Source organism: Aethalodelphis obliquidens, unplaced genomic scaffold (assembly GCF_003676395.1).
Source record: "Aethalodelphis obliquidens isolate GAN/ISIS:26980383/991018 unplaced genomic scaffold, ASM367639v1 scaffold3, whole genome shotgun sequence".
Classification (NCBI taxonomy): domain Eukaryota; kingdom Metazoa; phylum Chordata; class Mammalia; order Artiodactyla; family Delphinidae; genus Aethalodelphis; species Aethalodelphis obliquidens.
Genome location: NW_020837947.1, coordinates 75,743,865 through 75,760,473, shown reverse-complemented (window position 1 = coordinate 75,760,473; position 16,609 = coordinate 75,743,865). Strand labels below are relative to the sequence as shown.

Here is a 16,609-nt window from a genome sequence, read left to right as displayed (position 1 = left end):
GTAGTTTGGCTTTGCATTTCTCTAGTAATTAGTGATGTTGAGCAACTTTTCACGTGCTTATTGGCCATCTGTATGTCTTCTTTGGAGAAATGTCTATTTAGGTCTTCTGCCCATTTTTGGATTGGGTTGTTTGTTTTTTTAATATTGAGCTGCATAAGCTGTTTATATATTTTGGAGATTAATCCTTTATCCCTTGATTCATTTGCAAATATTTTCTCCCGTTCTGAGGGTTGTCTTTTCATCTTGTTTGTAGTTCCCTTTGCTGTGCAAAAGCTTTTAAGCTTCATTAGGTCCCATTTGTTTATTTTTGTTTTTATTTCCATTTCTCTAGGAGGTGGGTCAAAAAGAATCTTGCTGTGATTTATGTCATAGAGTGTTCTGCCTATGTTTTCCTCTAAGAGTTTTATGGTGTCTGTCCTTACACTGAGGTCTTTAATCCACTTTGAGTTTTTTTTTTTGTATGGTGTTAGGGAGTGTTCTAATTTCATTCTTTTACATGTAGCTGTCCAGTTTTCCCAGCACCACTTATTGAAGAGGCTGTCTTTTCTCCACTGTGTTTTCTTGCCTCCTTTATCAAAGATAAGGTGACCATATGTGCGTGGATTTATCTTTGAGCTTTCTATCATGTTCCATTGATCTATATTTCTGTTTCTGTTCCAGAACCATACTGTCTTGATTACTGTAGCTTTGTAGTATAGTCTGAAGTCCAGGAGCCTGATTCCTCCAGCTCCGTTTTTCTTTCTCTAGATTGCTTTGGCTATTCAGGGTCTTTTGTGTTTCCATACAAATTGTGAAATCTTTTGTTCTAGTTCTGTGAAAAATGCCATTGGTGGTTTGATAGGGATTGCATTGAATCTGTAGATTGCTTTGGGTAGTATAGTCATTTTCACAATGTTGATTCTTCCAATGCAAGAACATATCTCTCCATCTGCTGGTATCATCTTTAATTTCTTTCATCAGTGTCTTATAGTTTTCTGCATACAGGTCTTTTGTCTCCTTAGGTAGGTTTATTCCTAGGTATTTTATTCTTTTTGTTGCAGTGGTAAATGGTATTTGTTCCTTATTTTCTCTTTCAGATTTTTCATCATTAGTGTATAGAAATGCAAGCGATTTCTGTGTATTAATTTTGTATCCTGCTACTTTCCACATTCATCAATTAGCTCTAGTAGTTTTCTGGTAGCATCTTTAGGATTCTCTATGTATAGTATCATGTCATCTGCAAACAGGGACAGCTTTATTTCTTCTTTACCTATTCGGAATCCCTTAATTTCTTTTTCTTTGATTGCTGTGGCTAAAACTTCCAAAACTATGTTGAGTAATAGTGATGAGAGAGCACAACCTTGTCTTGTTCCTGATCTTAGCAGAAATGATTTTGGTTTTTCACCATTGAGAGCAATGTTGGCTGTGAGTTTGTCATATATGGCATTTATTATGTTGAGGTAAGTTACCTCTGTGCCTACTTTCTGGAGGGTTTTTATCATAAATGAGTGTTGAATTTTGTTGAAAGCTTTTTCTGCATCTATTGAGATGATCATATGATTTTTCTCCTTCAATTTGTTAATATGGTTTATCACATTGATTGATTTGCATGTATTGAAGAATCCTTGCATTCCTGGGATAAACCCCACTTGATCATGGTGTATGATCCTTTTAATGTGCTGTTGGATTCTCTTTGCTAGTATTTTGTTGCAGATTTTTGCATCTATGTTCATCAGTGATATTGACCTGTAGTTTTCTTTTTTTTTGGCATCTTTTTCTGGTTTTGGTATCAGGGTGATGGTGGCCTCATAGAATGAGTGTGGGAGTATTCCTCCCTCTGCTATATTTTGGAAGACTTTGAGAAGGATAGGTGTTAGCTCTTCTCTAAATGTTTGATAGAATTTGCCTGTGAAGCCATTCTGGTCCTGGGAAGGAAGATTTTTAATCGCAGTTTCAATTTCAGTGCTTGTGATTGGTCTGTTTATATTTTCTTTTTCTTCCTGGTTCAGTCTCAGAAGGTTCTGCTTTTCTAAGAATTTGTCCATTTCTTCCAGGTTGTCCATTTTATTGGCGTAGAGTTGCTTGTAGTAATCGCTCATGATCCTTTGTGTTTCTGCAGGGTCAGTTGTTACTACTCCTTTTTCATTTTTAATTCTGTTGATTTGAGTCTTTTCCCTGTTTTTGTTGATGAGTCTGGCTAATGGTTTATCAATTTTGTTTATCTTCTCAAAGAACCAGGTTTTAGTTTTACTGATCTTTGCTATCGTTCTCTTCATTTCTTTTTTATTTATTTCTGCTGTGATCTGTATGGTTTCTTTCCTTCTGCTAACTTTGGGGGGGTTTTGTTCATTTTTCTCTAACTGCTTTAGGTGTAATGTTAGGTTGTTTATTTGAGATGTTTCTTGTTTCTTGAGGTAGGATTGTATTGCTATAAACTTCCCTCTTAGAACTGCTTTTGCTGCATCCCATAGGTTTTGGGTTTTCATGTTTTCGTTATTTGTTTCTAGGTATTTTTTTAGTTTTCCTTTGATTTCTTCAGTGATCTCTTGGTTATTTAGTAGTGTATTTTTTAGCCTCCATGTTTTTGTATTTTTTACAGATTTTTTCCTGTAATTGATATCTAGTCTCAGAGCGTTGTGGTTGGAAAAGATACTGGATACAATTTCATTTTTCTTTAATTTACTGAGGCTTGATTTGTGACCCAAGATATGACCTAACCTGCAGAATGTTCCATGAGCACTTGGGAGGAAAGTGTAATATGCTGAAAAACATATATCTTTTTGAATACAGTACAGAGGATCTTCTAAAATAGCAAGAAATATCAACTTGTACATACTAAAGATGATATTTGCTCAGTACAGTGCTTGACTTTCAAGGCTGGAAAAGGAGAAGAGGTTTACTTGGTGCCATTATGAGTTTATGGTATGATTAGAGAGGCAAGAGCTCTTGAGATAGTCACTTGTAAAGATACTACATGTGATGTATATAAATTTGTTTTAAGTTATATTTATTCATGTTTATTCCTTCGTTGATTAATTCATTAATTTCTTTATTCCACAGAAACTTAATTTCTGGAGTGGTGATGAAAACAACAGAAGAAATAGAATTTATATTCCTATGGATTGGGGGGGGGACAGACAATAGCAAGTAAACCTATAAGCAAGAAAATTTCCGAGAGTGTTAAAAGCTGTGGAGATGCTAAACCAGGTTGAAGTGATGTAGTGTCTGGGGATGGGGCAGGGCTGCCGACTTAGACTGTGTTGTCAGTGAGACCTCGTGAGAAGGAGAGGAGATGGAGCTGACTCCTGAAGGAGCAGGGTCATCCAAGTGGCCCCGAGGCAGGAAGTAGCATGTGTACTCAGTTAGCAGAAAGTGGATGGCATGGCTGGGGAGCAGAGTGAGGAATAGAGGCGGGGGAGGAGGCCTGAGGCACGGCAGGAGCACAGGTTATGTCGGTCTTGTTCCAGTGGGTGGGACTTTAAGGAGAGTGGAATCCTTTGGTAGGTATTGAGCAGGAGTTTGAAGCTTCTTGCCCTGGCTGCTGTGTGGAGAACATAAATGGGAGGAGAGGCAGGGCTGCTGGGTAGAATCCAAGGCTGCAGTCCATAAGGCAGGTGCCACTGTCTTAGGATAAGGCAGGAAGCAGACAGCTAGGCTATATGAGGCTCTCCAATTACAAAAGAGAAAATTCTGTGGTAAAGGTGAACCCTGAAAAGGGAGTGGCATCCCAGCTGAACTCTGAAAGGTTCATCATGAATTAAACATGAACGTGTAGAGAGGAAGGAGAAAGGCTTTTCTAGGAGGTTGGAAGGCAGGGGTGGAGATGGCACGAAGGGGGCACAGCCCACTCCCCTGCTCTCCTAAGAAAGCAGAACAAACATGCATTGATCTAAGGTCATGTTCCTGACACTGGAATCACTTGGGGAGTTTTAAAAAATATTAATATCTGGTGCCCAGCCCTGGAGATTCTGATGTCCTTGGCATGGGATGTGGTCTAGTATGCACGTCACTGTAATGTGCAGCAAGGTTGAAAACCACTGCTGTAGGATCGTCAGTGTAGCTTCTTAGACACAGGCAGGAGGCTTTGAGCCTAGCAAAAAACAAACGAAGTGGGCTGAGTGCATGATTTGGGAGCAGAGCACAGCAGTGCTTTTGAAGTTTTCTCAATTATGGGACTCCTCTGAGATGTTCATGTAAAACCCAGGCTCCTAGAGTCCTCCCATGGAAACTCTGATTACCGTACCTAGGAAGGCCTATGTTTAGTGTGTTCCCTTTATGGTTGTGGAAACATTGAACTGGGTAAAAGATCTCAGTGCTTTTGTTTTCTGATAAAGAGAGTGAAGAGGACGCATCTGGTGGAAATGAATGTCAGTTTCAGTTGTCTAGCAGGAAGGCTAGGGGACCAAGCCAGCTTCAAGGTGCCATCTCAGCAGTGTACTCTGTGAGCGGGGGGAGCCCTGAGGCCAAGAGCTGAAGTCAAAGCAGTGCTTTCAGCGGTTTGGTGGAAGGCAAATTCAGGCAAATTCTCTTGGAAGAGGCTTGGTCAAGGAGAGAGTGAAGGTGTGTGGGATCTCAACAGGAAAGGTAACGGGTGAGATGGTAGAGAGCGATGTGGTTTGGCATCCACAGTATTAGGAGGCCAGTGAATGTGATATATTGCTGACTTCAGTCATTTTATTATTTTTGCCAGTTCCCTGTGGTGTTCATAACACCCACACACTGATGAGTGGAAGTTATGCCAGTAGAGTCATCAGTTCACTTGATAGTGAGTTGTCTTTTCATAGTTTTCATGTTATTCTATGGGGCTGTGATACTGGCATCAGTAGAAGTATCCACCGTCTCTCAGCCTCACACTTCCCATTTGTTAGGAATTAGGACTCTGCATTTTCCCTGTACTGCACGTCTCTGACCCCTAAATGATTGCATCCAAAGAGAAGGCACTTCTTATCAGCTCCTAATTTTATCCCAGTAATTCTTTTCTTTAGAGAAATTCTCTTGTACATTTAATCAGCCGCTTTTTATTCACTAGCTGTCAGTTACAAACGAAGTGAGGATGACAGAGAGGGATAAGGTCTGAGCCCTGCTGAGTCTATTGGGAACAAAATCGTATCACGTATTGTACCCAGGGAGACTCTGTGGTCCGGAGATTGATACTGATGTTCAGAGGAGAGAGAAAGTGATTCTTTTGCCTTAGAGAACTAGGTCTCTTAAATGTCTTTTTGGAGGAAGTTGCTGACCTTGAAGGATGGGTAGGATTTAGAAAGCTATGGATACTAGAGTATTTCAGGCAAGAAGGAACAGTGTAAATTAGGGACACAAGAATCTACTACTGGCAAATGGTTTAACTTGACTAGGGCATGTGGGGCATGAAGAGGTATTCTGGAAAATAAAATGAAAAACCAGGTTGGAGCCTATTAAGAAGAGGTGTGACAGCCAGTGGGAAACGTACTTTATTCTATAGGCAGTAAGGGGCCCTTGGAGATTTTCCAGCAGGAGAATAGAAGAGAAACCAACATTTATTGGGTGTGTGCTCTGCACGTGCCAAGCAGTATTCTTTCCGAAAGTGATTCCTCTAGGTGACCTGAGGGATAATATTATTCAGGCAGTGTAATTGGGTTGCGTGTTTAGAATTGTTTGGGGAGGGAAGAGATTGGAGATGGGAACATCATTGTCATAGCCCACGTCTGACATGTAATTATTTTGGCATAGAAATAAAGAGGTGATATAAAAAGATTTTTATTTACTGAGTAATATTTATTGAACTCTTACTCAGTATTCCAGGCTCTGGGCCATGGCAGTAAACCAGGCAGTCCAAGGCTCTCATAGAGCCCACATTCTTGTGGGTGAGACAGATTTTACCAGCAGGAAATGATCAGGCAGTGGCAAGGAGATTCAGAGAATGAAAACAGGGAGATGAGACAGAGGCTGATCTGGTGACATCTTTAGACTGAGTGGTCAGGGAAGGCCTCCCTGAAGAAGTGACTTTAAACAGACACTTGAATGATAAGGAGGAACCAGCCTTGAGAAAATTAGGAATGGGTTGTGGGGAGAGCAACCGAGGCAGAGCAAATGTTTAGCATAAAGGCCCTAAAAGGGGAACCAATTTAGTGATTCTGAGGAGCAGAAGGGTGAGGCAGGGTCATGTTATTTGTCAGTGGAGTGTAAAGGGGGTGGTCAAGGAAGAAGTCAGAGTTGACTCTTGGGGTTCAAACATTGTAGACTGGAAAGTCGTAGCACCATTGTTTGGAAGCTGGACCAAGTGTAGGTGAAGGTGATGATTTGTTTTGGACATTTGTGGTTTAATGTTGAGAGGTCAGGTCACATCAAGATACCGAGGGGCTTGAGCTTGGGAGGGGAGTAGGATTGGAGATAGAGATTTGGAATCATCTGCCCAAAGGAATTCTTTGAGGCTGTAGGAAAGGTGGGGATGTCTAGGAAGTTAGAACGGGGGGGAAGCCAAAGGCACAGCCATGAGGATGGTTTACTTTGGGAACTAGAGGATGACTTGGGAGAAAGAGTATTGGGATAACCAGGAAAGTCCAGAGTTTGAGCATCGAAGGCAGGATGAATCATATTGTCATATGGTCCTGAACCAGCCAGGCACACAAATACACTGTTTTGTTTTGTGACTCTCATGCAGCGAAGACAGTCCAGCTAAGACAGTTATTTCATTAGTTTATAATTTCATGCATTTGATATTACTGCCTGTCTTGGTGTATTCAAATTTAGAATTGTAATGCAGGCTTCGAGAGAGGGATTAAACAAAACTGCAGCCTTTTCTTGGTCAGAATTTCTTAAACATGCTTTGTCATATGCTAAAATATACCCTTCCAGAGGCAGAAATCAAACAGTTCCTTTAAACTGAAAATTGTCTATTAGAAGATGAATTCATTTTAAAATAGCTTTTCCAAATTGGCCACCAGGTAGTGTAAACATTACTTTTAAGTTGTTCAATGTACAAGTGAGTGATTATTATTAAATTTAGAGATTGGTTCAAAATGGCAGAGGAGAAGGACGTGCGCTCACTCCCTCTTGCAAGACCACTGACATCACAACTAACTGCTGAACAATCATCAACAGGAAGACACTGGAACACCAGAAAAGATACCCCACATCCAAAGACAAAGGAGAAGCTGCAGTGAGGCGGTAGGAGGGGTACAATCACAATAAAATCAAATCTGATAACCGCTGGGTGGGTGACTCACAGACTGGAGAACACTTATACCACAGAAGTCCACCCACTGGAGTGAAGGTTCTAAGCCCCATGTCAGGCCTCCCAACCTGGGGGTCCAGCAACGGGAGAAGGAAATCCCAGAGAATCAGACTTTGAAGGCTAGGGGGATTTGATTGCAGGACTTCGACAGGACTGGGGGGAAACAGAGACTCCACTCTTGGAGGGCACACACAAAGTAGTGTGCACATCGGGACCCAGAGGAAGGAGCAGTAACCCCATAGGAGACTGAACCAGACCTACCTGCTAGTGTGGGAGGGTCTCCTGCAGAGGTGGGGGGCTGCTGTGGCTCACCATAGGGACAAGGACACTGGCAGCAGAAGTTCTGGGAGATACTCCTCGGCTTGAGCCCTCCTGGAGTCCGCCACTAGCCTCACCAAAGAACCTGTAGGCTCCAGTGCAGGGTTGCCTCAGGCCAAACAACCAACAGGGAGGGAACTCAGCCCCACCCATCAGCAGACAAGCGGATTGAAGTTTTACTGAGATCTGCCCACCAGAGCAACACCCAGCTCTACCCACCACCAGTCCCTCCCATCAGGAAACTTGCACAAGCCTCTTAGAGAGCCTCATCCACCAGAGGGCAGATAGCAGAAGCAAGAAGAGCTACAATCCTGCAGCCTGTTGAATGAAAATCACATTCACAGAAAGACCAGATGAAAAGGCAGAGGACTATGTACCAGATGAAGGAACAAGATAAAACCCCAGAAAAACGACTAAATGAAGTGGAGGTAGGCAACCTTCCAGAAAAAGAATTCAGAGTAATGAAAGTGAAGATGATCCAGGACCTCAGAAAAAGAATGGAGGCAAAGATCTAGAAGATGCAAGAAATGTTTAACAAAGCCCTAGAGGAATTAAAGAACAAACAGATGAACAATACAATAACTGAAATGAAAAATACACTAGAAGGAATCAATAGCAGAAGAACTGAGACAGAGGAACAAATAAGTGACTTGGAAGACAGAATGGTGGAAATCACTGCTGCAAAGTAGAATAAAGAAAAAAGAATGAAAAGAAATGAAGACAGCTTAAGAGACCTCTGGGACAACATTAAATTTACCAACATTTGCATTTTAGGGGTCCCAGAAGGAGAAGAAAGAGAGAAAGGAACTGAGAAAATATTTGAAGAGCTTATAGTCGAAAACTTCCCTAACATGGGAAAGGAAATAGCCACCCAAGGCCAGGAAGCGCACAGAGCCCCAGGCAGGATAAACCCAAGGACAAACACGCCAAGACACATAGTAATCAAGTTGACAAAAATTAAAGACAGAAAAATTATTAAAAGCAACAAGGGAAAAATGACAAATTATATACAGTGGAACTCCCATAACGATAACAGCTGATTTCTCAGCAGAAACTCTACAAGCCAGGAGTGGCACGATATATTTAAAGTGATGAAAGGGAATAGCCTACAACCAAGATTACTCTACCCAGAAAGGATCTCATTCAGATTCGACAGAGAAATCAAAAGCTTTACAGACAAGCAAAAGCTAAGAGAATTCAGCACCACCAAACTATCTCTACAACAAATGCTAAGGGAACTTCTCTAAGTGGGAAACAAAAGGGAAGAAAAGGACCTAAAACAAACCCCAAACATTTAAGAAAATGGTAATAGGAACATACATATCGATAATTACCTTAAATGTGAGTGGATTATATGCTCCAACCAAAAGACATAGGCTCACTAAATGGATACAAAAACAAGACCCGTATGTGTGCTGTCTACAAGAGACCCACTGCAGACCTAGGGATACATACAGACTGAATGTGAGGGGATGGAAAAAGATATTCCATGCAAATTCAAATCAATAGAAAGCTGGAGTAGCAATACTCATATCAGATAAAGTAGACTTTAAAATAAAGAATGTTATAAGAGACAAGGAAGGACACTACATAATGATCAAGGGATCAATCCAAAAAGAAGATATAACAATTATAAATATATATGCACCCAGTATAGGAGCACTTCCATACATAAGGCAACTGCTAACAGCTATAAAAGAGGAAATGGCCAGTAATACAATAATAGTAGGGGACTTTAACACCACACTTACACCAGTGGACAGATCATCCAGACAGAAAATTAATAAGGAAACACAAGCTTTACATGGCACGATAGACCAGATAGATTTAATTGATATTTATAGGACACTCCATCCAAAAACAGCAGGTTACACTTTCTTCTCAAGTGCACATGGAACGTTCTCCAGCATAGAGCACATCTTGGGTCACATATCAAGCCTCGGTAAATTTAAGAAAATTGAGAGAGAAGTCCTCCTGCCTGACTGCTTCCGAGCTGGGATGTCTGTATTTTCCTGCCTTTGGACTCAATCTGAACTGAAACCTTGGCTCTTCTTGGGTCTGGAACCTGCTGAATTTCAGACGGGAACTCACACCTCAGCTCTCCTGGGGCTCCAGCTTGCTGAATGCAGATCTACGAATTTCTCAGTTTCCATAATCATGTGAGCCAATTCCTCATAATAAATTTACTTCTTTGTCTCTCTTTCTACCCTGTTGGTTCTGTTTCTCTGGAGGATCCTGACTTACACACGTGCAGAAGGTAGAACCAACATAATGTGGCATTGCAGTGTGTGTGTAGGATAGGAAAAAGAGGGGGGTGAGGCTGGTCCCTCTCCCCAGGCCTGGTGACTGGAGGCATAGTCCTGCTGTCAGCTGACATAGCACATAGGAGAAACATAAGTTGTGTTGTGTGTGTGTGCAGAGTGTGAAGATGACTTGTTCAGTTTTATAAACATAGAGTTCATGGGGTTTGCAAGGTGTAAAGATGCATTTTAAACAGCTGGTTCTTTTATAAATGCAGTAGGAACTGTGGAAATGGATGAGAAAAGGCATGAAAGTTGATGTGGGTGTGAATGTTTTGTGGGGGCAGCAGAATATATATTTACTGCTCAAGGGTGAGCATTTCTAGGGCAGCATGTGTGGCAGGAGGGCACTGGCTCTGTTTTGTTAAGTATGCTTGCGATCCACTCTGAAATGGTAAGTGGATTAAAGTGGAAGTTAACAACTGCAAGAAAGTGGGAGAGTTAAGGGTCCAGTAAAGTGGAATAGAAGGTCTGTGGGATCCAGTGTATGGGAGAGACTATAGAATATTTTAGGCAGAATCTGTAGTTTTAATTGCTATCTTATTTCATGTACTTTTGTATATGGTTTCACACTTCAGCATAATTTAGATTCTTGACATCTATAATCATTTAACAATAATAGATAATATTTGCATTTCATATGTACTGGACTGTGCTTGATCAGTTTGTGTGTGTGTGTAGTTTATTATCTCTTTTAAATCTAATAACACACGTGTTAATTAGATCATATCCAGTGACTTGGAAGGAAATTACAGTCCTCAGTCCCTTCAGCCCAATAACAAGTTAAGAAAGAAGCATCATTTGACTTCTGCTTTACCTTAATCCCTCCTGGAACAACAGGAATTACAAAAAGTTGCAGGAGCATGGCTTCATTTTCTCTCCTCTCCTTTGTTAGCCATGCTTTGCGATTTATGTTGAGAAAAGTCATCCAAGCAAATGAGTGAAATCTGATTGTGGTTATGTAAGATTCATTTAAAGAGACAGGGATCCTTTTCTGTTTCCATGCTCTGTGTTACCCAAATAAGGGTGGATATTTAAAAATCTTGTTTTATGAATAAATATTTCATTTATGACTATTGTAAGAGTATAACCTGTTAATATATTCAGTATCACTGAAAATGTTTAATCCTCTCTAGGAAAGCTTTTCCCCCCTGTTTGTCTTTTCCATTTTATAAGAATATATACAATAGGAACATTTGCCCACTATTATTTACTTTATTTAGTAGGCAGTGAGGGGTTTCCACCCTGAAAGTGTTGGTTTCCAGTGCTAATGCTGTTTGCATTTGTACACAGTTTCATCACTGAGGACAAATAGAAGAGGAAATTAATTGGTTATTGGTTACCAGAAGTAGTAGATACTATAAAAAGTAAATTATTGGCTTTTTGTTAGCAAGTACTCTGAGACATTATCAGTTATTATTGGAATAACCATATTCTTTCTGTCTTTCTATCTGTTCTGTTTGATTTCTCTTATCTGTGTATGTAATTGTCGCAGTTTGGTGTAAAATCGCGGTGCACCGTGAATATTGAGGGATGAGAGGAGGTCTGTCTCAGCCAGCAGCAGATTGTCGCCCTAAGCATTTCCCCTGATAAGGTGTCTTTTACAGATGATAACATTACTCAGTGAGGGGACCACAAAGATGACAAGAGACAGGACTTCTGCCATTCAGGAGCCCAGAAAGAAGTGGATAACATATAGAAATTGATGGGGGCTTCCCTGGTGGCACAGTGGTTAAGAGTCCGCCTGCCAGTGCAGGAGACATGGGTTCGAGCCCTGGTCCGGGAAGATCCCACATGCCATGGAGCAACTAAGCCTATGCGCCACAACTACTGAGCCTGCGCTCTAGAGCCTGTGAGCCACAACTGCTGAGCCCGCGCGCCACAACTACTGAAGCCCGCATGCCCAGAGCCTGTGCTCCACAACAAGAGAAGCCACCACAATGAGAAGCCCACGCACCGCAACGAAGAGTAGTCCCTGCTCACCACAACTAGAGAAAGCCCGTGTGCAGCAATGAAGGAAGACCCAATGCAGCCAAAAATAAGTAAATAAATAAATTTATTTAAAAAAAAAAAAGAAATTGATGAATGCCATAGTGGACATGTACAGAAGCTGGTATGGAAACACACAGGCCTCTTTGCCGTGGTTGGAAGGCCTTGAAACAGAAGGCTGGTTTTCCTTGCTCACTGTGTGGCTTTTCTCAGGCCTCTTCATCAAGTTGAGCCTGTGTTTTATGTCCTTATTGGTAAATTAGGGATAACAGCACACTTTCCAGGGTTCCTCTGAACAATTGAATTATTCCCTGGAGCTACTTTGTAAAGTGAAATGTGAATATAGATTCTTTTCTTCGATTTGGTAGCATGACTTTAGTAATTGTCATCCTCAGCATAGGGCCTTATCACTCCTCTCTGAGGACACAGAAACAAACCAGAGAGGAAGAATGGTACTCGGTTTTGTGTATTCCTATCACCAGAGCCCATGCGTCTAGAACTACTCCCTTCAAATTTGCACCTGTGAGCACCTGGAGATGAGGTGGCATGATCATTACTTGCCCAAAGGCACGCCAGTGAGGAGTGCGTGAGAAGCAGAAACAAGAAAGCAGCTTTTGCTTCCCAACTTAGTTGTTGGGAGAATTCATTTTATGAGTCTTCCCTGAAATCATCACCTGTGAAGTTCAGCTTACTTTGCTGGAAAATTGAGTAGGTTAATAAAATATTTAAACTTATGTTCACTTTCTTAGTGGAGAACCTTTTTGAATTTTGTGAAAGAAATATGTAATCTACCTGAATAATTACCGTAGTACCCCCTGTTTTACTTGTGTGAAGTGTGAGATGGATGTCTCGAGAAGTGATTTCTAATGTTTTTCCTTTGCTCCTACGAAAAAGGAAATGTCTGTTGGCTTCAAATGAACATGTTGTCTGCCTGTTTTAATATAGAAACAGCCACGTGTCGTTAAACATGTTGCTGATAGTTCACTGCTCTGGGCACCACCACATTTGGGGATTGGCTGCATCACCTCCCTAACTTGGAGTACAGATACTGTAGTGATCAATCCCAAGCACACACTTGCACATTTGTAGTGGTCATAGTAGACACTTGTTAAATGAATGCGTGCTAAATTAAAGCTTAATCCTCTGCTTCTGCCTCATCAGCTTCTCATTTTACTGAAGGAAAAAAGAGCAGTAAATTAGGTAGATTTCCAGTTTATGCTGGGGCAGGGAGAGGGTGCTGCTTTTGCCATTGTTCTTATGTCCTGTTCAACCAGTGTCCCCCATCTCCAAAATAAAAAAAAATTTAAAAAGACTTGGATGAGATCTCCTTTCACTTCCTATGTGCCAGGGGTATTTTTACATCCCTGTACATTCTCATCCTATTTCCTTCAGCCTGGGGGGGGGTGTGTGTGGGGAAACTCCTTCCTCATCAGTAAGTGCAAGCCATCCACTGGTCCTTGACTCAGTCTCCTTCCGCCTGCTCCCGAGTCCCGCCCCACCTATTTTCTCTCCTGCCTCCAGCTTTTGCTTCTCCAGCTTTTTTCTTCATAATCTATAGTTGCTCATGTTTCTCCCAGTGTGTCCGGCCATGTTTGCCTGCAGTTACTCTCTGTGTTAAGCTGTCCCGACCCAGGTCCTCAGAAGCCTTCGCCACTCTTCACCGTCTTTGTGACTTTCCCCATCACGTTTCAGTCCGCTCACTGTGGCTTCTGCCCACCACCCCGACTGACCGAAGCTGCTTTGGACTTGATCACTGATGATTTTCTAGCTGGTAATTCCGACGTGTTTTTTTAGCTCTGCATTTTATTGGACTTCCCTCCTGCATGTAATTCTCCTTGAAACTATTCCCTAGCCTTTCATGACACTGTTGTTTTTATTCTGCTTGTACCTCTTTAATTGTTTCTTCTCTGTCTCCCTGGTGATTGTCTTTTCTCTACTCAGCCCTCAGATTGATGCTTCTCAGGGTCCCTCTTGGAGCCTCTGCTCTGGCCACTGCGCATCCCCTCTCCAAGTGATCATTACCATTTTCATCCTTCCACATCCCACCTGCACACTGATAGCTCCTAAAATGTAGCTTCAGTCTAGACCTTTTCCCCATCCTTTGGCTCATGTGGCCAGTTTCCAGGTGACTATCTTCACCTAGATTTCCTCTGGTTGCTTCCAAGTTTACATGGCCAAGACTAGCTTCTCTTTGTTTCTCCTAAGCCATTTTTCTGTTTGTATTTTTACTGATCAGTTGGTAGCACCGTCGTCCACCCAGTCACCTAATTCAGAATCACGGGATGCATTTATTCCTACTCTACTCTAATGCCTGTCAGTCAGTCAGCTGGCTTCCCTTTGTGTTTCCTTTCCAGTCTTCCACTGTAACTGCTTGTTTCATTTCTCTCATCGCTTGATATCAGGACTGATAGGAGTGACTCTGAACTGATCTTTCAGTGTCTCATTGGGTCCTTCTCCAGTGTGCCCTTCACAAAGCCCATAGAGTGATCAGTGAAATGAAAATGCGACCATTTCACTTTCCTATGTTATACTGTTTATTGTCCTATTCCTGCTTCCACTGCTGACATCAGTATTTCTCAGATGTAGTTGCATAGATGTATGCATGTGCTGTAGAACATTCAGTGAAAATTTTGTGTGTACGTCTTACTGATAATCATTTTACAAACAACAGCGTTTTTGTGTTTACGATGGCATCTCTGTCACAGAATGACCTAAAGTTACTAAGTTAAGCCTGAACTGCAGTATGTCTCAGCTGATGTCGGAAAATTCTGATGGTTATATATATAGTTTCAAGGATCTATGACATACACACACACACACATATATATACATAGATATAGACAGATATACTTAATAATTATAAGTAAGTACACATACATATATACATTGTTTATATATTTATTTTTATATATTAGGTATATGTGTGGGTATATAGATAATTTTTCCAACTTACACTCACTCTACACTCTACATATAAATTCTGAGGTCCTTAATATCTCTTTTAAGATCTTTTGTGACCGGCCTCTACATATTTCTCCAACTTAATATCTTGCCTTATATTTTCTGTAAAAGGAACATGAAACTACTGGTGGGTCCTTATATATACAGTGCTTTTCTTTTCCTTCTTAAGTTGTGCTTTTGTGCATACCCTTTGGTAGATGGAACTCTCTTCTCTTCTTCCATTCCCCCAACTTTTTAACTTGGAATTCTTGCTTATGTGTTATAAATTAGTTCTACCATCACTTCTTCCAGGAGGCACTGGTCTAACTGGGGTGGGCTGTTCAGTGTTCCTCCTATTTTCATAGTGCCCTGAGCATATCTCTATCTTACATACACCTGTTGTTTTGCAGATACCTGTTGGAATCTATACCAGACAGTGACCTCCTTCAGGTTTCGTGGTCTCTCCTCTGTACCTTTCAAACATGGCCTTGACTGGGAGATAGTGACTTGACAAAACATGGGTGAATCATCTGTGCTTTCTACCAGATAAAGACCTTGTCTGCAGTCAGTCTAAGCAATTTCATTCACAGTTTCTCCTCTATCAATTTTTATACTACTGCTTTTCAAATATTTAATACATAGTTCATGCTTCATTTAGTATTTTAAGTTAGAAAACTCAATGTTTAGTTTTTATATGAAGAAATGTTAGGGACTTCCCTGGTGGCCCAATGGTTAAGACTGTGCTTCCAAAGCAGGGGATGCAGGTTCGATCCCTGGTCAGGGAACTAAGATCCCACAAGCTGTGCGGTGCACCAAAAAAAAAAAAAAAAAAAAAAAAAGATACAGAAAGATAACACTTCTGTTCCTTTCTATTTCAGGAGGTCCATCTTCCCAGTTGCAGGCTCAGGAACCTAGAAGTTCTGAAAACACTTCGACTCTGCTGGAAGATTCTGGGTGCGTTTTATCAAATGATCAGAGAACTGAACCTTCAGAGATGACCGAGCATTCTGGGGAGAGCTGCATCTCCACCCCCTTCCCACCACTGTCCATTGTGAACAGACCTTGTGCTCCTCTGGAAAAGCCTCTGTCTTCTCACATGCAGTTCTTGCAACGTCTGCTTGGACTGAAGACCTTGACCGAGTCAGAAAGTCTGAAAACAGACTTAAGCCACTTTGAAAACGCCTCTTCCACAGTATCCGATTCTGTTTTTCAGTTGCTGGATGGCTTGATCACTTTTTACCGAGAACCCAAACTTCCTTGTTCAAGCTTCTGGATCGAAGCTGTGGATACTTTAGCTAGACTGATCGGTGATTGTAACTTATCTAATCATATTCTTAAAAAATGTTCCAAGAAGTTGGAAGAATTCGAGAAGACCCTGCTCCAGGTTATTTTAAGCAACAACCATATCAATCGGGTAAGTAATGCATCTTTTCTTTGTATGAAATACCATGTCAGTAGTTTGGGTGAGCACGCCCACTGGGCAGTGCCTGTTGTGGTCCCTTGGCCTCGTGGCTCAGTCTCCATCTGGACCTTGTTTTGCAGCCATCTGGAGTTCTGACCCAGCAACATCTGCTTGGGTCCTCACGACCCAGCTATGGCCTCTGATGCCACAGCTTTGTTCTCTCCATAGACGCCTATGCTTTCAAGTTTATGCTTCTCCACTTTGAGTTATCGTCCCTGTTTTTGTAATTGGTATCTTTGGATACTTCTCTTTTTTTTAAAAAAAATATTTATTTATTTATTTCGGGCTGTGTTGGGTCTTTGTTGCTGCACACAGGCTTTCTCTAGTTGCGGCGAGCGGGGGCTATTCTTCGTTGCAGTGTGTGGGCTTCTCATTGCCATGGCTTCTCTTGTTGTGGAGCAGGGCCTC

At 41.5% G+C, this 16,609-nt stretch overlaps 1 protein-coding gene across 1 annotated transcript in view; it reads left to right on the top strand.

Annotated features, from left to right (window-relative positions):
* The window catches only part of MEI4 (meiotic double-stranded break formation protein 4), a 198,878-nt gene that overhangs the window by 18,848 nt on the left and 163,421 nt on the right, over nt 1-16,609 (top strand). Inside the window, exon 4 of the mRNA XM_027093730.1 lies at nt 15,618-16,153. Within this exon, the coding sequence (XP_026949531.1) occupies nt 15,618-16,153 (536 nt within the window). The remainder of the gene's footprint in view (nt 1-15,617; nt 16,154-16,609) is intronic.